The sequence below is a fragment of the Hylobates moloch genome, unplaced genomic scaffold, assembly GCF_009828535.3.
Source record: "Hylobates moloch isolate HMO894 unplaced genomic scaffold, HMol_V3 SCAFFOLD_9, whole genome shotgun sequence".
NCBI classification, from domain to species: Eukaryota; Metazoa; Chordata; class Mammalia; order Primates; family Hylobatidae; genus Hylobates; species Hylobates moloch.
The window spans coordinates 9,975,670-9,998,189 of NW_026652284.1; the positions used below are offsets into that span (position 1 = coordinate 9,975,670).

At 44.4% G+C, this 22,520-nt stretch overlaps 1 protein-coding gene across 1 annotated transcript in view; it reads right to left on the reverse strand.

Annotated features, from left to right (window-relative positions):
* Positions 1-9,981: 9,981 nt before the first annotated feature.
* The window catches only part of LOC131384260 (peroxisomal membrane protein PEX14-like), a 40,418-nt gene continuing 27,879 nt past the window's right edge, over positions 9,982-22,520 (reverse strand). The window contains exon 3 of the mRNA XM_058444404.1: positions 9,982-10,545. Within this exon, the coding sequence (XP_058300387.1) occupies positions 10,201-10,545 (345 nt within the window). The 3' untranslated portion in view covers positions 9,982-10,200. The remainder of the gene's footprint in view (positions 10,546-22,520) is intronic.

The following is a 22,520-nucleotide window of genomic DNA, read 5'->3' on the forward strand; positions in this document are numbered from 1 at the left end:
ACTCCTGACCTCAAGTCATCCACCTGCCTGGGCCTCCCAAAGTGCTGGGATTACAGGCGTGAGCCACTGCACCCAGCCCAACTGCCTGTATTAAATCCCTCTCTGCTCAAAATTCCTAGAGGTTCCTGATGCACGAATTCTTATGACACAATTATAGCAAACTGACTATAGCCCATTAAGAATATATCTTCTGGCTGGGCGCAGTGGCTCATGCTTGTAATCCCAGCACTTTGGGAGGCTGAGGCGGGCGGATCACAAGGTCAGGAGATCGAGACCATCCTAGCTAACACAGTGAAACCCCGTCTCTACTAAAAATACAAAAAATTAGCTGGGCGTGGTAGCGGGCGCCTGTAGTCCCAGCTACTCGGAGAGGCTGAGGCAGGAGAATGGCATGAACCCGGGAGGCGGAGCTTGCAGTGAGCTGAGATTGCGCCACTGCACTCCAGCCTGGGCGACAGAGCAACACTCTGTCTCAACAACAACAACAACAAAAATATATATATATATATATCTTCTAAGAGAACATATACTATTGATGATTGTTGTCATCAATTAAGCCCTTATTTTGGTGCCGGGCACTCTGCTAAGCACTTTTCATATCATTTTCATTTAATTCTCCCCACTCCCCATCTTTTTTTTTGAGACGGTGTCTTGCTCTGTCACCCAGGCTACAGTGCAGTGGCACAATCATAGCTCCCTGTAAGCTCAAACTCTAAAGTTCAAGCGATCCTCCTGCCTTAGCCTCTGGAGTAGCTGGGACCACAGGCATGCACCGCCACACCCAGCTAATTTTTAATTTTTTTTGTAGAGACAGGATCTCACTGTGTTGTCTAGGCTGGTCTCGACCCTTCCATCTAAAGCAATCCTTCTGTCTCAGTCTCCCAAATTGTTGGGATTACAGGCTTGAGCCACCGCACCCAGCCAATTTTCATTTAATTCTTACAAGAATCTTTTGCAGTAAATATTATCATTAATCCCATTTTACAGATAAAGAAACCAATGTACCACGAAGTTAAGTATTTTATGCAGGACCACATAGTTACAGAGTGGTGAAGCTGGGATTTGAACCCAGATAGTTTATGCACTGTTGCCTCTAAAGCTGAAGTAGTCCAAGCATGACCTATTATTTAGTCACTCTTAAGAATATTTCCAAAGTCAAGTGGCTTCATTACTAGAAAATTTGTCACCTTCATCTTCCTATTCTCCAGGCTCAAAATGCTGGTACACTCATACATGACTGGTGAGAATGTAAAATGGTATAACAACTTTCAAAAACAGTTGAGAAGTTTCTTAAAATGTTAAATACACACCTATTATATGATCCAGCCACTCCATCCTAAAGTACGTACCCAAAAGAAATTATACGTCCCTACAAAGACTTATACATAAATATTGACAGCCGCTTTATTTTTAATATCTAAAATCTGAAAACAACACAAATGTCCACCAAGTAGTATAGCCATATAATGGAATACTATTCAGCAATAAAAAGGAATGAACCACTAGTATATACAACAACACGGCCAAACTTCAAAGTAATTATGCTGAGTGGAAAAGCCAGAACAAAAAAGAGTACACACTGTATAATTCCATTTATATACACTTCTAGAAAATGCAAACTAGGGCCAGGCACAGTGGTTTGCACCTGTAATCCCAGCACTTTGGGAGACCAAGGTGGGCAGATCACTTGAGCCCAGGAGATCGAGACCAGCCTGGGCAACATGGTGAAACCCTGTCTCTCCAAAATACAAAAAAATTAGCCGGGTTTGGTGGCGTGTGCCTGTGGCCCAGCTACCTGGGAGGCTGAGATCGGAGGATCATTTGATCCCGGGGAGGTCGAGGCTGCAGTGAGCCGTAATCACGCCACTGCACTCCAGCCTAGGTGACAGAGTAAGATCCTGTCTCAGAAAAAGAAAAAGAAAAAGAAAAAAGGCTAATCTATAGTGACAGCAGATCAGTGCATACTTGCAAACCAGGATATCGGGGGTTGGGGGGACCACAGGAGGAAGGGACTACCAAGGGGTAGGAGGAAACTTTTGGGGATGCTGGGCATGTCCATTATCTTAATTGTGATGATAGTTTCCCAATTTTTAAAACCACACGTTAAATGTGTGTAGTTTACTGTATGTCAATTACACCTCAATAAAGCTGCTTAACACAAAAAACAAAAACAACCCTGAGAGTCATCTTCAGTCCATCCCTTTGCCACACACACCCTCCTGAGCATGGCTTACTCTTTCTTCTGCCATGTCTGTGGTTCTGTCCTTCCTCTCCAGAAAGTACGTGGTATAGTTCAAAGAATCTTGGTCAGAAGACATAGATTCTAGTTCTACTTCTGCCATGTATTAGCTCAACTTAGCCTCTCTAAACCTCAATTTCTTCATCTATGTAAAATGGGAGAAAAGAGCTGCTCTGAGATTCATTAAATAGTTTTCATTCATTTAACAAATATTCATTAACCTGCCCACTACATACTAGGGTCATAAGGAAAAAATCAACTAATATTCATTAACCTGCCCACTATATACTAGGGTCATAGTGAAAAAATCAACTATGTGAGAGTGTTTTGTAAACTGTAGAACTATCTACATAAATATGCTGTCATTTCTATTTCCATCTCTACTGCTACCAACCCGGCCCAGATCCCCCACACCTGAAGACGGACTCAGCAGGACCATCTTTGTGGCTGGTCTTATTATTGCCAGGCCAAGTCAGTTTCAATACAGAGCCGAGAGTAAACTTCCTCAAACAGAGTTTCTCTGTGCTCCATGGGCCAGGTGCCGTGGTTCCTGTTTGTAGTTCCAATGCTTTGGGAAGGCAAGGCAGAAGGATGACTTGAGGCCAAGAGTTTGAGACCAGCCTGGGCAACACAGTGAGACCCTGTCTCTACAAAAAAATTCACCAGGTGTGGTGGCACGTGCCTGTAGTCCCAGCTACTCGGGAGGGTAAGGCAGAAGGATCACTTGAGCCCAGAAGTTCAAGGCTTCAGTGAGCTATGATCATGCCACTACATTCCAGCCTAGGCAATACTGTTATTATAATATTGGGTCCTAACCCCAGCTCCTCCCTCACTTCCTATCTCACCAGCCTCAATTCTCTTCCCTTCTTTCTCCTCACAGGCCAATCCAGCTACTGGCATATGCGTCTCTGCCTGAGCCTCCCCTCACTAACAAAGTCCTTCCTGCTCTTTTCTCTCTGTGCCCACTGTCTCCCTCAATGGCTAGGTCAAAACTGAACAGGCCGGGAGCGGTGGCTCATGCCTGTAATACCAGCACTTTGAGAGGCTGAGACAGGTGAATCACGAGGTCAGGAGTTCAAGACCAGCCTGGCCAAGATGGTGAAACCCCGTCTCTACCAAAAACTACAAAAATTAGCTGGGTGCGGTGGCAGGCCCCTGTAATCTCAGTTACTCGGGAGGCTGAGGCAGATGAATCGCTTGAACTTGGGAAGCAGAGGCTGCAGTGAGCCAAGATTGTGCCATTGCACTCTACCCTGGGGGACAGAGTGAGACTCTGTCTCAAAACAAAAAAAGAAAGCAAGAATTTTTCACATAACCAGAATGTCCATCCCTTCAAAACCCAAATCTGTGCTAAGTGTTAACAGCAATTTGTTACTCCTTTTCCTCTTATTAACTTCCTTCTACCTATAGTCCATGTTTAACTTAAAAAAGTTTTATCTTCTTTACTATGAAACATAATCCTATCAAATTTAAGCAAGAAAAATATCCCCTAGCCTGCTTACCATATGCAAAAATGCTCTGACTTCAGCATGGTGCCAAACCGACAGGCGTTCAACAATGTATACGACAAGAATATTCACTGGGCCATTGCTTGAAACAGCAGAAGATAGGAATCAACCTAAATGCTCACAAATTTGGGGCTGATTTTTTGTTTGTTTTTGTTTCTGTTTTTGAGATGGAGTCTCGCTTTCTCACCCAGGCTGGACTGCGGTGACACAATCTCGGCTCGCTGCAACCTTTGTATCCCAGGTTAAAGCGATTCTCCTGCCTGAGCCTCGCAAGTAGCTGGGACTACAGGCACATACCACCATGCCGAGCTAATTTTTTGTATTTTTAGTAGAGACAGGGTTTCACCGTGTTAGCTAGGATGGTCTCAATTTTCTGACCTCGTGATCCTCCTGCCTCTGCCTGCCAAAGTGCTGGGATTATAGGTGTGAGCCACCGCGCCCAGCCGGGACTAGTTTTTAAAAGGATAACACGTGCATATAATGGAATATTATGCAGCCACTGAAAAGAATGAAGCAAGTCTGTATGTATCGATGTGGAATGACTGCCGAGATACAACACCAAGTATACGAGTAAAGTGTAAAATATGCTACCACTGTATTTAGAAAGCATTTGTGTTTCTGTGGGGGAGTAATACATATTAACATGCTGTCATGTGGATAGATATCTCTGGAATGATACATAAGAAACTGTAGCATCCTGTGCAAAAGAGAACGAGTGGGGAACAGGAATGAGAGAATGAGAGGAGAAGACTTATTTTTTACTGTATATCCTCTACTGTTTGAATTTTTAAGACCATGTATATGCCTTACTTTTTCAAAAAGTAAAAAAAAAACATTTCTTTTAGTAATACATGCCAATGTCATTTTGTCACTTTCCTTTTCATTGCAGTATTGTTGCAGGCACACAAGTTTAAGAAAACAATCAGTCTTCAGTTGCAGGGAAAACATAAAAGTAACTGGGTAAATCTGAAAGTGCTCCCTCCCCGCACACTCCTCTGCACTATTTCCCCATCGCAGGGTGAAGTGGAGGAAACCCCTCAGCTCAGCCTTCTTAGGGCAGCAAGTGCTATCAGCTCCCGCTCTGAATGGGGAAGCCAGGGCATCTCTGTTTCTACAACATTCGGCTGGCCTAGCTGCCACAGGTCTCGTCCTGGATGCCGAGAAAAATCTGTGGAGTTCAAGACAAGTTTGGATAACAAGGGGAGCGGGAAAATTGATGTGGGGGACCAGTTGGTGTGATGAATAGGCTGGGCCAGAACAGCAGGTGACGAATATGCAGGTGCAAGACTGGCAGGGAAGGAAGACGGTCCGTTCACAACAGATGGATGGAGATGCTCAATCATCCTCAGGAACAAGCGCGGCTGCCACACAGCTCTGCCTGCTCCGCACGAGTAGCTCCTCGCTCACCTGCAGGGCACGGCCCCGCCCCCAGAGGCTCTGCACTGGACCCACACTAGGGCAGGGCTACGGGAGAAAGAGCAGGAAATAGATGCGGAAGATGCCACGCTGCTGCAGGCGGGCCTCTCCGGGACTCACTGCCAGTGGACTCTTCTCACTTTGCCTTCTTCCTCCAGGTTCCAAAACCAAACCCGTTTTGTCTCCCCTGGTAGCTCTCACTCCTGAGAAAGGCTTTTACCGCTAGGGTGACCTGTTTGTCTAGGACCACGGGGCTGTCCACAACATGGGAACTTCAGGGTTGAACCCAGGGCAATTCTGGGCAAACCAGAACCCTTGGTTGTCACCCCACATTTTGCCCACTGTCCTCTCTTACTTCTCTTCCTCTTCAGTCAGTGAGAGAACCCAGATCGGCCTATTTGGTTCACACTTATGACTGAGTCGAATCCGTGTAGGGCATTTGTTTCCTCTGGTCGTCTACAACGAACAGAAAGGTAAGAAACAATAAGACATTCAACTCCTGTCTTTTCTCAGAATGGGGACCTCTTTAAAAAATGTCCAGAATATACTGGCTTCAATGACTCCAACAAATAGAGGAATGAATCTAAATCTTGATGCCACAATCCATGTCTCGTTAACAAAAAATCAGAAGGGCCAGACAGCCCCTCACAGAGCCAATTCTATTCCTTCCAGCTCCGCTGCAGGAGTTTCTGAGGATGAGGAAATGGGCCACACGCAAGCAAGGGGTGGGAGCTGGCAAGATTTCCGTGCCCTCCCCCCAAGCTATCTGCTGGACCCAAGCTCTAGGAAGAAAAGCTTTGTGAAAAGACTTCTGGCTTCACTAAGACACATTAAAGAATTAATTATAAAGTAAAGCTGAAGGAGAAAATTAATTTTAGAAACACAAGAGGTTACAATTTTTTTTTCCTGGAGATGGGGGAGGAAACACAGTTATTTTCATTTTCATCCTGGGGGCACAGGCTGGGAGCTGTCCAGTCGATAACCTGGCCATCAGAACAAGGTTTGTAATTAAAAGGTCAGTGACCTGGAAAGCCAGGGCCCCACTCCCAAAGCTTCTCAGTAATGATGGAGCTATTAAATTAAGACTGTTATGAAATCAATGCTAAAAAAGCTTTCATGGTAACGAGATTCCATTCAAGGACATGCAAACTACCTCATGAAATGGACATAAATGATAAAAAAAGAAAAGTAATGAGAGTTAAATTGAAATCTGTGTAAGAATTTACTCCCCCTTGAAATATTCTACAGAGAAGCCCTTCACCTCTAGCCCACTACCAAGGTTGGGACCACCAGGTTTCTTCAAGTTCATTTCCAGCAAGGAGGCGGTTTTGCTACCAGGGTTTCTGCTTCCAGGAACAGTAGAAGAATAAGATCTAGTTTCACCTTTTGGAATGAGAAAGTATAGTGGTGTGTTTTGTTTGTTTCACTTGCCTACCCCAACCAGGACCATTTCTTGGATGAGGCAGGAAAAAGCCCTTTACTTAGACACTTGAGAAGGACACAGTAAGTGTGAGCCAACACCACCCAGGCCCCACTATGCAGGGTTATACAGAAAAACAGATGATGTTTGTCTTTCCTAGAAGCTTGCTTTGCAACAGATATGTTAGAGTAAGTTAACAGACAATTCTACCCCCCTCCCCCACCTCAACCCCCTCACAAACAAGCATCACTATTACCCACCTCAACCCCCTCACAAACAAGCATCACTATTACCCACCTCAACCCCCTCACAAACAAGCATCATTATTACCCACCTCAACCTCAGCCTGCCAAACATGTTTGGAAGCAGATTGCCTCCTACATTTTGTGGTTGGATAGGGTGTCAAATCAACACAAGCCTATTGACGACCATTTCCAAGCCTCTAACTTTCTGGACTGATTCTATTGCTGTTTTGACGTTACTCTAACCTCCTGGATTGCAGCCTGCTTAAAGCCCCAGATATGATGCCTGCCTGGCAAGAACTGCTTCTATATATAGACTGGTTCTATGAGGGCTTAAACCCCACACACAGTCCAATTATCTTGATGTGTGGCTGACTCTGCAGTTGATGTGTCATCTGCAGAATCAAGTGGTTGGAAGGAAAACAAAAACATTTATTCTAATACTCTGAAGGTGAGCAGCTGCTTTTCTCTTTCACCCAAAATATTCCCGATAAAAGGAAGAAATGTTGTAAATTACACAAAATGGCAATACAAACTTCAAAGAAAATGATAAATGATTCTAATAACTTCATGTTTCTCATTAATGGCTCCATGTTCAGACTTTAAAGCATCCGAAAGAGATCTCAAAACAAAAAACAAAAACAAACAAACAGGAAAGACCTTTGCAAACCAGTGCTCTTCCATCCCTCTCCCACTCATTCCCCACTCGCCCTCACCCAGCACCCCCACCAGAAGTCAGAGAGCACAACACTTAACCCGTCGGTGACACGGGCAGGATGCAGCCCCTGCTCCCGGCTGCAGTTTCACAATGAAACAAACTCAGCTGAGGCGCCTAAAGTAACCCTCATTTTCCACTGAACTGACATGCACTACAGGGACCTCAATTTCTATATTAAATATTAAATAATATTAAAAGAAAAACAAAATTGGATTTGCCTTTTCAGGAAGGAGATGTTTATTAAAAAAAAGAAAGTCAAGATTATAATTCAAGTCAGTGCTCCACTGCAATTCCCTGAAGTGACATTGCTAGGAAAAGCCAAGACTCCAAGAGCTGAGAGCCCTCCCAGAGCCAGTGCTCCAAGCCCAGCACTGCAAGGCTTCTGCAGGGAGTCCAAGAGCACGGATGCCAGAACCCAGGCCCCTCTTGGTCCAGACGGCCAGCGAGCCAACTTGCTTTCCTTCCACAACTACTGTTAGGGACCCGGTAGATGTTCACCCTCATCCCCATCGGAGACAGTGCCAGGCCGTGCTGAGCGCGGAAACCTGACCCTGGAACAGCCCGAAATTTGAAAAGTGAAGTTTAAATCTGTGAAGGGGCTTTTCTTCCCCAGACACCCATCAAACCTTGGAATTCTCTGCCCAGAAAAGGTCTTGCCAGAACCTACTCCATTGGGATTCAACTTGGAAATGGATAATTACTGACTGAAGCAGCATTTTAGAGGATAATGGAGATGGGTGATTAACCTCAGGATTCCGGGTTTAAGTACGGGATAAACTTATGTGGTTCTCTTTAGAGGACGAAGGGCAGGATAGCATCTCAAGGTGCCAGATGCCTAAAATTCTAAAAACTCTAACCCAAATTAGGGGTCAAGAAGGAATTATATCCACTGTACCAATAAACAGTCACCTTCCAGTCCTTGCTCATGTGCCACCCTCTTAGAGACACTCTGACATTCATGTTGTTTAAGATCACAATCCAGCCCACACCAACCCTGGCGTTCCTCACCCCAGCTCCCTGCTTCATTCATCAGTATCCATGGTGCTCAGCATCTGACATCCGACCTATTTCATTTTCCCATTTGTTAATCGTCTGCCTTCTCTCCACTAGAATTTAAGCTCTGCGAGGGCAGGGATTTTGTCTGTTCAGTTCTCTGCTAAATTCCTGATGGGAGTCCGGGGACAAGGCACAGGGTGCACAATGACTCTTGGATGAATTGATCAGTTGGATTTTTTTCCCTAAAGGAGCAACAAATCATAATTGCACAAAACAGTTTTCTCTCTACAGTAATTATTAGCCAAGTAACTCAAAAGAAGTATTATTTGGTCCAGAGTTTCTCTCTCTCTCTCTTTTTTTTTTTTTTTTTTTTGCTCCCTCTCCCAGTCAGGGATTTATTAAAATTAAACAGATTAGATGGAGCTCCTGATACTAAAACTGCTCAGCAAATCCTGCGGTGGGGAAGTGCCGAGCAAACACCAGAGACATTTGTCTCTAAATTGCTCTAAATACCTTCTGCAAATGAAATTCTAACCCAGCTGCGTTTGAGAGAAAATGAGGACTAACTGGTCATTGTCAGTGGAAGAGAAGATCAGGCAGTTATAATATTGCACAATATACTGGAGCTAAGGATCTCTCGGCAACCATAGATTTTGTCTCAGGTTACCCCGGGTAATCAGCTCAGCTTTTAGGCTCAGCTTTCCCCAGCTTCACTGCTTTGATGAGAGAGCTGAAATCCCTAAGCTTTTATGATTAATTACTCCCCATAGGTACACATATTTCAAGGAAAAACTCTTTTATGGCATGATGCTTGCCGAGTGGCGAGGCCAGCCAACACACTCCAAATTTTAATAATCTCCTAATGATAAGGGGCGCTGGCACAATGCAGCCAGCCAGCAGCCGCACAGTGCTCCTTACCAACTCTGTCACGGGGACCTAGCCTTGGGGCTGCCGCGAAGCAGCTGCCTGTGGTGAAATGTTTGGGTTTCTTCTGCCCAAACCCTGTTAGTGCAGCCCCGGGACATGATCGTGTGAAGGGACCAATGGTTCCTGCTGCATCCCTTCAGTGGGACATCACAGAGCAGACCTAGGAAATATCACCCACCCATTCCAGCCAAAAATGACTGAAAGCTCAAAACTCAGAATTTCAAGGCTGGCATTCCAGCTCCTTAAGGAAAAAAGAGTTTTGCTTTGGGAGGAAGAAAGCTCACTTTTGCCCTTCATGGTATATAAGGACGTTTAAATGACTTATTAGATTTCTAGAAAATTACATGTCTAAAAAATTGAAAAGTCAGGTTTCTTTGTTGTTTGTTTTCATTTTACAAAAAAGAAAAATACCCTAAATTCCAACAGAACCAGAATAGATTGTCTCTTCAGACAATATTGAATTTGTCAGGGTCCATTTTATCCCTGCTTACAGAAATACCATAAAACCACTAATTTACCGCTTCAATCTGTAAATCGGACTGACCCCAAGCTTGACTTTAACCTGACCTTGTTAGTCATCTCGTTTCCCTCGCCCTTCATTTCTTTCTTCCTCATTCTCTATTGAAGCAGCTGAACTCCTAACCTAAGCTAGTCATCCTGCAGCCAGGGTCACTGACACAGAGCGGACCAAAAACTAGAAGTCCTCCACAGTCTCATCCAATGGGCCAACTCTGCTACTGAATGCTGCCTTTGCCATGATGGACTGGACTAAGTCCTCCGTGCTTAATTACCCGAATCGTGTCATCTTGCCGCTCCACTGTCAGGTAAGAAACCTGCATGCCCCAATTGGGGGCTCGCCTCAGCCCCACTGCCCCGTGAGTGGGCAGCTCTAGGAAGTCCTGGCAGCTTAGCACCTGCCTTGCACTGTGGCTTCCATCTGCCCCAGCCCCAGTCCCCCTGCAGGCCGTGCTGCACGGCCCTGTAGAACCTGTACCTTTCTTCTTTAGGAATGCTCTCCTGGTTGCAAGTGGGCTCTGGCGGACCCGGGAATTCTGTAGAAACTTCACTGCCGTGGCAATCTGGTGAGAGAAAGAAAATAGAGGAGTAAACTTCACTTCAATAGTCTGAATTTCAAGATTAAAAATCCTAGGCGTTTTTCCCAGCTCCACAGAGACAAGCATACTATTGTGGTCAAATTTATAATCAGTTATTTCTTAAACTTAAAATCTACCTAAATGAAAGGTGATGTTGTTTCCCTGTCTTCACTGGCTTCCTGTATCTGAGTCTGTCAAATCTAATCCCTCTGCCGAGCTTCAGGCCTGCGATGATCCTTCCTGTTCCTCCTGATCTCCATTCGAGCTGATTCTTCATACTCCACAGCAGGTGTGGCCATGCGCACCCATGTCGCCGCCCTTGTGCCCTGTATGCTGTCTTTCTGGAAGGCCTCCCTTTCCTGCCTCCACCTGTCTAAACGTTACCCCACGCACACGTACACACACACACACACACACACACACACACACACACACGTTCTCTATCAGCACAGCCCTTTTATAGTCTGTTCTGATTCCCCGAAGCCTTGCCTAAATAAGCAAGCCATCTCTGATCTCCCTATTCTCTTCAATTCTTCAGTGCCTGTACTGTGTACCATATAATTGAAGACATAATTACACCGTCTTCTAATGTTCAGCCTGCCTCCCCAACTACACTGCAAGCAAGTGAAGGGCAGAGACCACGCTGTCTCCAGAGCCTGGCAAAGTGCTGAGGGCGTCCCGGCTGGAAGGGATTATGTCGGAGACAACACCCACGGCCATTCACACTGGCCCCCCTTCTGCACTGGAGCTGAGTTCTGAAGAGCCTTCAAAGGGCAAAGTTTGGAGTTTCATGGCTAAAAGCTGACAGATTGACAGATTGTCTACCTGCCTCTGGTAATGAATATTATTTAATGAAATCTTCCTATCTCCACATAAGCTGGGCAGGGGATGGAAGGGGCACCGCTGCAGGTATTAACCTTCACATCACTCAGCACACGCGAAGTGTGTGTTTACACCTGGCTTGTCTACTTTCCACCCCAGACACCAGCCCTATGGATGGGAAACGCCCACCTGCCCCAGGTAGGAAAGGGGCTGTTTTAAATGACTGCTATTATTCGCCTCATCAAAACCAAAGGAATAATATGGTCTCATGTTACAGATAAAGTCAACAGGCCCTGCAGTTCACTCATAAGTTGTTGAAAGAAAAAATTTCTAAGGCTAGATGTGAGGAAGTTTTCTAAGATCCTTCAAACTAAGGGAAGCAGTCAAACAGAAAGTACTGTGACTATAAGTGAAATACAAGTTACAAATAATCTCCTTCCCCATATTTTATATGAACGTAATCCTGAGACTAGACTTTTGGGGAACAAAAGATATGAGGATAAACCAAAGAAAAAAAGCCAGAGAAAAGCCTGTATTCATTTTCCCTGTAACCCCTCTGTGGGAGGCTTACCCTAGACATTCCCCCTAAAGGATGAACTCAGTATCTTGACTTTTCAGATCTGGGCCTGTCACCGACAGGACATACTAGTGTCCCTTGAGAGCCAAGCCCAGCTCCGCACAGATTACCATCTGTCCTGCAATGCTGCCAACAGTACTAACCACCATCATGAACCACAGTAATAGACCAGTTCTGCACTAAAGAAAAATGAATGCTCAAGATTCTAGAGCCCCCAAACGGCATATTCACCCCTTAAGCTACTCAACCAGATCGCCTCAGGTCACACCAAAATCAAGAGAAATCTAACAAACATCTACAACACTGATGCGTTTTAATGAAGAGATGGGAGAAGGGAAGAAGGAAAAAAGAAGAGAAAAAAAGAAGAGGGGATGGGTAGAGGTGGGAAAGGTGGGGAGGAGGCAACAGTACACGAGGAGCTATAACAGAAGAGACGGGGAAAAGGAGAAAGGAGAAATGGGAGACAAGGAGAAAAACCAGCGGAAGCGACGCCCCTGCTCTGGAAAGAGAATGAACAGGTACCCAGTCACTGGCCCCCAGGGTCAGCGCCAGTCTGCACAGCTCAGATGGCATGGGGATAGTTGTTCTTCACCTGGACAAAAAAACACACCTTCAACACACAAGAAAATTACACTATTCGTATCATGCGGTAGTCTGCATGCTGTGTGTGATACATGTACCAGGTGTCAGCGGAAATGTGGATGAACAGGTCTTAAGCAGAAGATGCTAATAGTTCAGCTCCTATCATTTACCCATAGAAACAGAAATCTTTCCTTCGTCCTTCCAAAATTTTCCATGACAGAGAAAGAAAACAGAATCCCACCACCGGAACACACAGGTTTCACCTTGCTTTTTTAATATAATCCTTGGTATATGCATTTCTGGTCAGAGAGCAAAGTTCTGATGGGTTTAATGGTGCACTCAATGCAGTGCTTGGCGCATTCCATCAATTTTTTTAAAAAAATTGCATCTCTTATTTCTTTAAATACATTAATCAGCCTAGTGTAGGCAAAACGGATCCATCGGACAATGCAATAAACATGAATTATCATCTATCCAACACGCATAATGGCTTAAAAATACATAATAGCAGGTGTAGTTTAAATGATTAGTTATTACACCTGTGGTGGGTCTGATTCAATTGGGAAAAATCATCTTTAATAGGTTAAAAGGTTTAGATCACCATGCTTTCCTTAAAGTGGCTGCAGAGAGGGAATGATGGAGTGCTCTGTCATTAGTAATTCATTTAAGAAGAACGTGGGGGATATAGCAAAGAACAGCATAAACGAGCGAATCCAATTTAAACATCAGGTAAAGTAGAAAACACCTTTTAAAAAAGCAAGATAAATGAATTTCGAAGGGAGATGAAATTGACGTATTTATTTTAACGGGAATTTGACAAAGTCCCGGCACACTTCAAACTTGCAAAAATATGAACAATTTCTTTTAAAGTTTCCCTTCACTAATTTCAAGTCATATAAAATAATACTGCCAAACACCTACATAAAGTATATTTGGGGCTTGTTTATGTTCCTCTTGATCTTTGTCTGAAAATGCAGGCGACAGGCAAATCACATATTTAACAGCATCGACATCACTACACTAGATGCAAAAATATAAAGCACTCAAATAGCCCCAACCTAATGTGCTGAATAAGAAAGATACCCTGAGAAGCGGCTACATGTAAGTGTGAACATATGAAAACCTCTCTCCTCCTTTCACTAATTATTTCTTCAGTTACTCTAGACTCTTCTCCCTCCCTCCCTGCAAGGAACTGGCACTACAAAATGGGGGGAAGGACCTGTCCAATCTAGAATTTTATAGCCCCATGATTCATACATCAACGGGAGAAGATTTTGCAAAACTCTTTACCCATAATGCTAACATCTTCACACACTAAGTAACTGACAGGGCGCTCGGTTTGTGCCTTTCACCCACCTATTGTTGGGCACTTTTCATTAACTTCATGAAGCAATTCAACTGACTTTCCTCTGCAGAGGCCCAACACACACAACACGCTTTTGTTGGATTCGATGATGGGGTGCCTGCAGCCTGTCCTGTATTATCGTTTGATTTTCTAATTAGAAGATGAATGTGACTATTCATGGGTTATATTTGTGCCCAACTAAATTACATAAATTCAGGCCAAATCTTCCGCCTCAATGTCAAAGATGTAAAACGGAGACAGGAACTTTATTGCACATGTTGTGGGAGTGCAGCAAGCCAGGGCGAATTCTGGCGCTAAGCTGCTGATGCCACTGTCGAAGCCGCTTGCTGGTAAGCCTGTGATAAATATGGAATCAGTGTTCCTTTCCCTTCCTCTTGCACTGAGTTCTTAATGAGTGCACCTTGAATTACCAATAGCTAGTTTAATCAAAATATAAAGAAGACGAACTCTGAAGAAAACAGACCACAGTTTCTGCCCCCCACCCATCCCTCTGACCCTACCTTCTGTCCCCTTCTCCACCCAAAGCAAAATAAAACAACTGTGCCACCACCAACTCCACAATTTTGGGGAAATTTCATAATTTTCACTATGCGTCACTTAGAGATATAACTGAGGTGCAAGGAAGAGGAGTAAATTCTTGTCTTTGCAGTCTCATAACAATGGTTACACCGGAGTCACTGCCAGCAACTTGGAAAAAAGGTTGGGGGGGACTTCAGGTTGAAAAACACCTTTAGATCTAAGATGACTGGCCAATTGAGAGAGATTTGTATTTGAGAGAGCAGGATTTGTAACTGTATAAATCAATGGAATACAGTATACTCAGGGGTTATCTACTATGAACTATGTGCTGTTAAATGCATTGTGTAGGGTAAGTAATCCCCAGTGAGAAGAACTGAGGTTCCTGACAGTCCTCACCAAAGAGATGCTTCCTATGTGTTTTCCACTCTCCTACAAAAGACCTGCACATTGTAATCTTCAGAATACACACTTTGTTTTCTGCACGAGGGGGACAGGAGGACAGAGCCTGCCTAATAATGAAACTGGGGTTTGAGGGAGCCTTAGCACTTTGCACCTGACATGTAAACCTGATGCATTGTCTCCAGTGACACTTATTTGGAATGCCACCAATTCCAGCACTCCTGTGTACTACATACACATCTATCTCCTAAGATGTGGGCATTCATTAACCATCTTAAAATATTAAAAATATTCAAAAATTAATGACACTAACAACCAAAGCCAAGTCCTTTTAACCCAGAGGGATCACAACTAGAGGGCAAAAGAAAATGACCAATATAATCTACGGGCCCAAAACCCCATTCCAGCGCTGCACTGCTCCACGTGTGCTGCTCAGAAGATTAAATTGCCTGTGAAAGGTTCCTACATTCATACTCTAAAGTAGATACCCAGAATCCTGTTAACAAGCGTTAGACCAAAGCCAACTCGAGTTTTAACAAGGACTGACTTAAAAAGCCAGGCACTGCCAAGAATGAGAGAACCCTCTTCAAACAGAAATGCTGCATTTTAGTAAGAAATCAGTACTCTGTCAGGAGTTCTTTGACAAATATGGTCATCGGCGGCACAAGGAAATAGTTGCAAAGCAGCTGTTAATCAGAGAAACACATCGTAGAACGCTGATGCTAGCACTCGTGAAAAAATGCAACGGGCTAATTATGAAGCTATATATCTCACTAAAGAGGCCATGTTCCTTGAGATTCCAGGCAGAGCACTCTCGGATCCAGGGTCCTAGGACAACATAATTCTGGTTTTCTACATGCAGGCTCCTCTCTGATCTACCATTCACAATGCCGGGCTCCCTGTTCTTTCTCAAGTCTACACGCTCTCTTTCTAGCTAGGGAACGGGCTGGGGAGGGAAGGAAGCAGCGGCAACCACAAGCCACATTCCACGAACATATCCAAAAGGTGACATATCCTAAACCGAGTAGAAGAAAAATCTACGAGTATGCAAAAGAAAGGAAGCGTCGGAATTGTCATTCTCAGTGTGGCGGGAGGGCAAATGTGTGTGAGCTTCAATCCAGGAGATTTGCCCCAGCTGCCAAAATGAAAAGAAAGACTAAAAAAGCAGCAGGAATAAACAAAAACTAGAGGCAGTTCTGTGTGCAACCTCAAAAAGAGAAAGAAAGCTTCCAGAAAGCTGCTCTCAGAGTGTGACTGCAACTCAGGGAAGCCAAGGGCCCAACAGCCAGGTAAGAGGGGAAAGTTAATATGCAGAGGAAGGCTCGGTCAGCCAAAATTCAATACGCGCCTCTGCAAGGACAAGGAGGAACAGGCTCCCCGAAACCAGACTAGTGGGAGTGGGGGGGAGGGGCCTGCACACTCGGAGTAAAACCACTGGAATGGCAAGAGGGGAATAACCTTGAGGTGGACGAGCCCGCAGGCGGCAGAAGCGCAGAGCCAAAGTGCCCCCTAGCCGGAGCTGGCGGAGGCGCAGGCCGGGGCGGCCGCTCCGCTAACTCGCACAGCCCAAATTAAGTGTTTTCACTCAGGGAAAATGAAATGTTTTGCAAGATGAAACAGAATGAAAATTGAGGTTTTAGGTAATTACTAGTTGGCATTTACATATCACGGGCTGGTTCAACACCTATTCATTTTCCTCTTTTATTTTCAATTTTTAAAAATTGCTCATTAAAAATGAACAGATGACAGTGACAGGAATTTTTTTTGTACTCTTTCCCCTTCTCTGAGGGTTACAAAACCAAGAGGCAATTTTAGCCCGTTTATCTATAATTAACACACACACAAAGGTATGTTTCATGTGCATTAAGGGAGGAAAAGAGAAGGGAAAGTCAACAAAAGCCAGGAAGTTCAACAATAAAGACAATGAGTTGTACTCAGGTAGCCTCCTGCACCTGTGTAAGGAGCTGGCTAGCAAGTGCCCTGGCACTCAAGGAGTTAAAGGAAAGAGACTCTCTTTCAACTTGGAATTTCCTGGGTTTTGTCACTGTGTCCTTCCCATTGTTGATTTGGGTTACAACACTATACTAATTAAGCTTGTGGGCCCTAATTTCCTTTGTTTTACTTTACTTTCCTCTGTCCTTTTGTTTTTCACATTAAAGAAATAAAATTCCGCTGGTAGAAGTGCATAAGAGTTGACATGATAGAACATAATATATTTTAAGGCTATTGTGTAAATCTGTATTTAGGGAATTCTAAAGCATGCATTATTGACCCTAGTCTCTCTTAAAACTCATTGATATATGTAGTAAAAGCCTTTATGAAAAGCGGCAACTTCACATGCGCAAAAACTACCTTTCAAAGTGAAATATCTCTGCCATTTATTTTTTTTTCCCTTGGCCTTAGTTAAAAATATTGCATGAACTGCTTGCCAGAATGTCATTGTTTTGTTCTTTGATTAAAGTAGTTCTTCCAGAAATGCATATTGAAATAAAAAGCACCTTAAACCACCATGCACTATTTAATGTCAAGGTACAGTGATCTTAGGGACGTAAGGGTGACTTTGGAGAGGTGTCCATGTCCAGCCGAGGACTCTGGGTGCCAACTTCCAGCCCAAGGGCGCTGGTGCAGTGGAGGAGCACAGCTTGAAAAGCAGAGCTGCTGATGCAGCGGGCGACAGTCACCACGCCACAGAAGGAGCTGTGGAGCACACGCCGGCCTGGAAGAAATGAAACCCTTGCTTGTGGGTTGGGAAGATCAAAGTTCCTTTTTAGGAAAGGTTGAGAAGGAAAAGCGTTTTTCTCCTTCAGGGAGAAAGAAAAGCAAATTTAAATGCCTTGTCCCCACGCATCCCCACCTGAATTTAGATAGCAGCCCCTCTAATTTTTGATGCAACCAACAAAGCAGTTACCCAAAGAGGGGAGAAAAAAAGGATGACATTTGCCTTTTCCCTGGCTTTGAAATGCAACTGGCAGCAAATTGTTTGAAGTACTGTTTAGAGAAGAAACTGTAATAGCCTTCATACTGAAAAGAGGAGGAAAATGCCATTATACACGGATCACGGTAGCAGTGACCTCAGCAGAGAAGGCAAACGAGCTGGCTGCAAGTTGGAGGTTCGGCCAGCATGCCAGGAACGGAAATAAAAGGTTTATGTGCCAGAGACGAGTGGCAAGAGCTGGGTGCTCAATCCCAAGAGATACCAAGGAAAGACAAGTAGTTCAATTCCTTAACATGATGTCTTTCAACAGCTCCTTGACTGCTCCTTCTTCCAGTATCCCCTGGTTTTATATTTTCAATATTCCTCTAATTTCCCTGCACTGTTAAAGAGGAAGCAGAGAGCACCCAGGCTTCATGTTGTAAAATTAATGAAGGTGTCAAGCTGTTGAGTTAAATCACTCTAAAGGAATGTAATGACTCAGTGTCCAAGATGCTCCCTGAGAGAACTGTGAGCTCACACAGTGACGGTGGCGGGTGACTCCAACACTAAAAATATGTGGCACACAGTCCCCAGCACCTCCCTAATGATACGACTGCCTCTATTTCCTAGTCTCTTTCTCTCCACCAGTGGTTGAATTTCATGCTTTCTGAAAGGTATTTCTCCTAACCTCCAGTAGCTTCAGATGCTCAGCAGATGAAACCCTGCTTCAGTTTCTACTTCTTCTGAAGTTCGGCCAGATGGAGATTGGTGAAGCTCTCTAGTCACGCACTATTGAACTGAGGGATGATTAGGAAGGAGACGAAGAAAGGTTGTGTCATGGATAATGGCAACGTCAAACATTAAGGCATCACTGGGGGTCAGCTACTGACCAGCTGGTGCAAGGCAGGATCCCCTCTCAAGGGCTTAGGGCCACCTGCCCTAAGGGCAAGAGATGGGCTCCTGAATTCCAAGGAAGATAAGCTCTGGACCAAAAAATTCTGTTTACCATCAGCCCACACTCTGCACAAAACTAAAACCTTCAAGGAGTCTTTAAAAGGCACTTCTAGGCCAAGCACAGTGGCTCATGCTTGTAATCCCAACACTTTGAGAGACCAAGGCAAGTGGATCAATTGAGGCCAGGAGTTTGAGAAGAGCCTGGCCAACATGGCGAAACCCCATCTCTACTAAAAAAAATACAAAAATTAGCCAGGTGTGGTGGTGCATAGTCTCAGCTATAGGGTGGCTGAGGCACGAGAATTACTTGAACCTGAGAGGCAGAGGTTGCAGTGAACCAAGATTGCACCACTGCACTTCAGCCTGGGTGACAGAGTGAGACTCCTCCGTCTTGGAAACAAACAAACAAACAAATAAATAAATAAAAGGCAATTCTACCAAACACCCCATAAGAAAATTAGAGAATTACCTAATGCTAAAAAATAAATTTGAATACCAAAAAAAGAACTACTCATAGTCTAGAATGAGTTCAAATTTAGAAGACAGCAACAAACAAATTTTCTTTTCTTTTTTTTCTTTTTTTTTTTTGAGACAGAGTCTCGCTCTGTCACCAGGCTGGAGTGCAGTGGCGCGATCTCAGCTCACTGCAACCTCCACCTCCCAGGTTCGAGCAATTCTTGTGCCTCAGCCTCCTGAATAGCTGGGACTACAGGCACATGCCACCACACCCAGCTAATTTTTGTATTTTTAGTAGAGACAGGGTTTCACCATGTTGGCAAGGATGGTTTCAATCTCCTGACCTCGTGATCTGCCCGCTTCGGCCTCCCAAAGTGCTGGGATTACAGGCGTGAGCCACCATGCCCGGCCCACAAATTTTCTTTTTTTTTGAGACGGAGTCTTGCTGGAGTAAAGTGGCATAATCTCAGCACTGCAACCTCTGCTCCTGGGTTCAAGAGATTCTCCTGTCTCAGCCTCCTGAGTAGCTGGGACTACAGGCACATGCCACCACGCTTGGCTAATTTTTCTATTTTTAGTAGAGACAAGGTTTCACCATGTTGGCCAGGTGGGTCTCGAACTCCTGACCTCAAGTGATCTGCCCACCTCAGCCTCCCAAAGTGCTAGGATTTACAGGTGTGGGCCACCGCGCCCAGCCTAAGAATTTTCTTTAGACCCACCAGAAAACAGAAGAAAGTAAACAGTCAACATCTGCTACTAACAGGATGCCACCAAGTCCTGGATCCTGCTACAGGCTAAGCATCCCTAATCTGAAAATCCAAAATCCAAAATGCTCCAAAATCCAAAACTTTTTGAGTGCCGACATGACAGTCAAAGGTCATGCTCAAAGGAAATGCTCACTGGAGCATTTTGGATTTGGGATTTTCAGATTGGAGATGCTCAACCAGTAAGTATTATGCACATATTCCAAAATCTGAAAAAATCCAAAATCCAACACTTTTGGTCCCAAGCATTTGGGATCAAGAATACTCAACCTGTATTACCTTTGATTCTTTTATGGCCTAAACAAAAAAACTACAGTATGGGTTCCAAAAGTGTAATTCATAATGCAGTAAACTGGCAGACTTAAAAATCTTCAAATTGCACTTTGGGAGGCTAAGGTGGGCAGATGACCTGAGATCAGGAGTTCAAGATCAGCCTGACCAACATGGTGAAACCCCATCTCTACTAAAAATACAAAACTTAGCTGGGCGTGGTGGTTCACACCTGTAATCCCAGTTACTTGGGAGGCTAAGGCAGGAGAATCACTTGAACCCAGGAGGTAGAGGCTGCAGTGAGCTATCGCGCCACTGCACTCCAGCCTGGGCAACAGAGCAAGACTCTGTCTCAAAAAAAAAAAAAAAAATCAGCCGGGCGCAGTGGCTCATGCCTGTAATCCCAGCACATTGGGAGGCTGAGGCGGGCAGATCACGAGGTCAGGAAATCGAGACCATCCTGGCTAACACGGTGAAATCCTGTCTCTACTAAAAATACAAAAAATTAGCCGGGCGTGCCAGCACTCGCCTGTAGTCCCAGCTACTAGGGAGGCCGAGGTAGGAGAATCGCTTGAACCTGGGAGGCAGAGGTTGCAGTGAGCCGAGATCACACCACTGCACTCCAGCCTGGAAGACACAGTGAGACTCTGTCTCAAAAAAAAAAAAAAAAATCAGCCAGGCGCAGTGGCTCACGCCTGTAATCTCTCAACACTTTAGGGGGCCAAGGCGGGCGGATCACGAGGTCAGCAGTTCGAGATCAGCCTGGCCAACTTAGTGAAACCCCATCTCTACTAAAAATACAAAAATTAGCCGGGTGTGGTGTCATGTGCCTGCAGTCCCAGCTACTCGGAAAGCTGAAACGAAAGAATCGCTTGAACCCAGGAGGCAGAGGTTGCAGTGAGCTGAGACCATGCCATTGCACTCCAGCCTGGGTGACAGAGTAACACTTCATTTCGAAGAAAAAAAAAAATCTTCAAATTGACAGTAGAATGACAAGGACTGGAAACTTACTATTCAAACAGTCATATACAATCAGCTACTGTCAGAGGAAAGTCACCTTCCTCACCAGCACCAGAGAGTGGCCAGAAATGGGCTCTCCATGGGGACAAGTTGTGGTCAGATTCCATTTTCTAAAAAAGCAGTATCTAATACAGGTCACACCCTTGTAGACGATTTCAGAAGTAACATATCAACACAAAGTGTGAAACACAGGAAAGCAATACAAACTATACCGCTGACGCAGATGAGGAAAATGTCATTTTTTTTAACACATCTTTCAGAGGTAATGACGTAAGGGCTGTGAAACTGATTATCACAGCCATCGTCAGATTTGTACCCACAGACTGTCTTTAGTATCGAGGTACAAGTTTGGAAGAGAAACTGAATCAAGAGATATCAGTCCAATTGCCTTCTCTGATAAACCCCAATTTAGAAATTTTCAGCTCAGTGAGGAAATCCATCGCACACAAGAAGAACCCAAAGGTAGTCCTCATGGCTTTGAACCATTCAGCAACCTTTCACTAAATACCATAAACATCCCTGTTATTAGCCAGCACAGCTACCAATAAACAAACACACACTTTAAAAAATAAATGATCCGGCCGGGCATGGTGGCCCACGCCTATAATTCAGCACTTTGGGAGGCTGAGGCAGGAGGATGGCTGGAGGCCAGGAGTTCAGGACCAGCCTGGGCAACATAGCGAGACTCCATTGTTTCAAAAAAAATTTGTTTTTTTTAAAATAGCTGGGCGTAGTGGCGCTCCAGCTACTCGGGGGGCTAGGTGGGAAGATGGCTTGAGCTCAGGAGTTCGAGGTTACACTGAGCTATGATTGTGCCACTTCACTCTAGCCTGGGTGACAGAGTGAAACCCTGTCTCTAAAAATCAATCAATCAATCAGTCAATAAAACAAATGATTCCACAAAGGCCTACTGAGCACCAGAGCCATCTTGGCCAAGAGCCACTGTGTCCTACTAATAATGGGAAGATGAAAAGGAGGGTCTTTATGCCCTATATCTGATGCTCTTCCCCATCTTGGTCATCTAGGAGATGCCAGATAAGCATGTAATTTACTTATGAATAACACAAAATTTACACAATTCTCACCATTAAGCATATCAGTTTACTGAGCATCTTCCTCCTTTAAATCAATGGTAACTCCTTTCAAATTCTTCCCAGCTCTGTCTGAGAAACAGAGAAGTTCACTTTTTGTTATCTGAAGGATTATGAATTACCATCTTGCTTTGTAACCTTCTTGGTTCTTCACATACTGTTCATAAGGTAAGATACCTGGAAATTACAAAAATCCCTAAATTTCCTCAATTTTGCACAAGCTTCC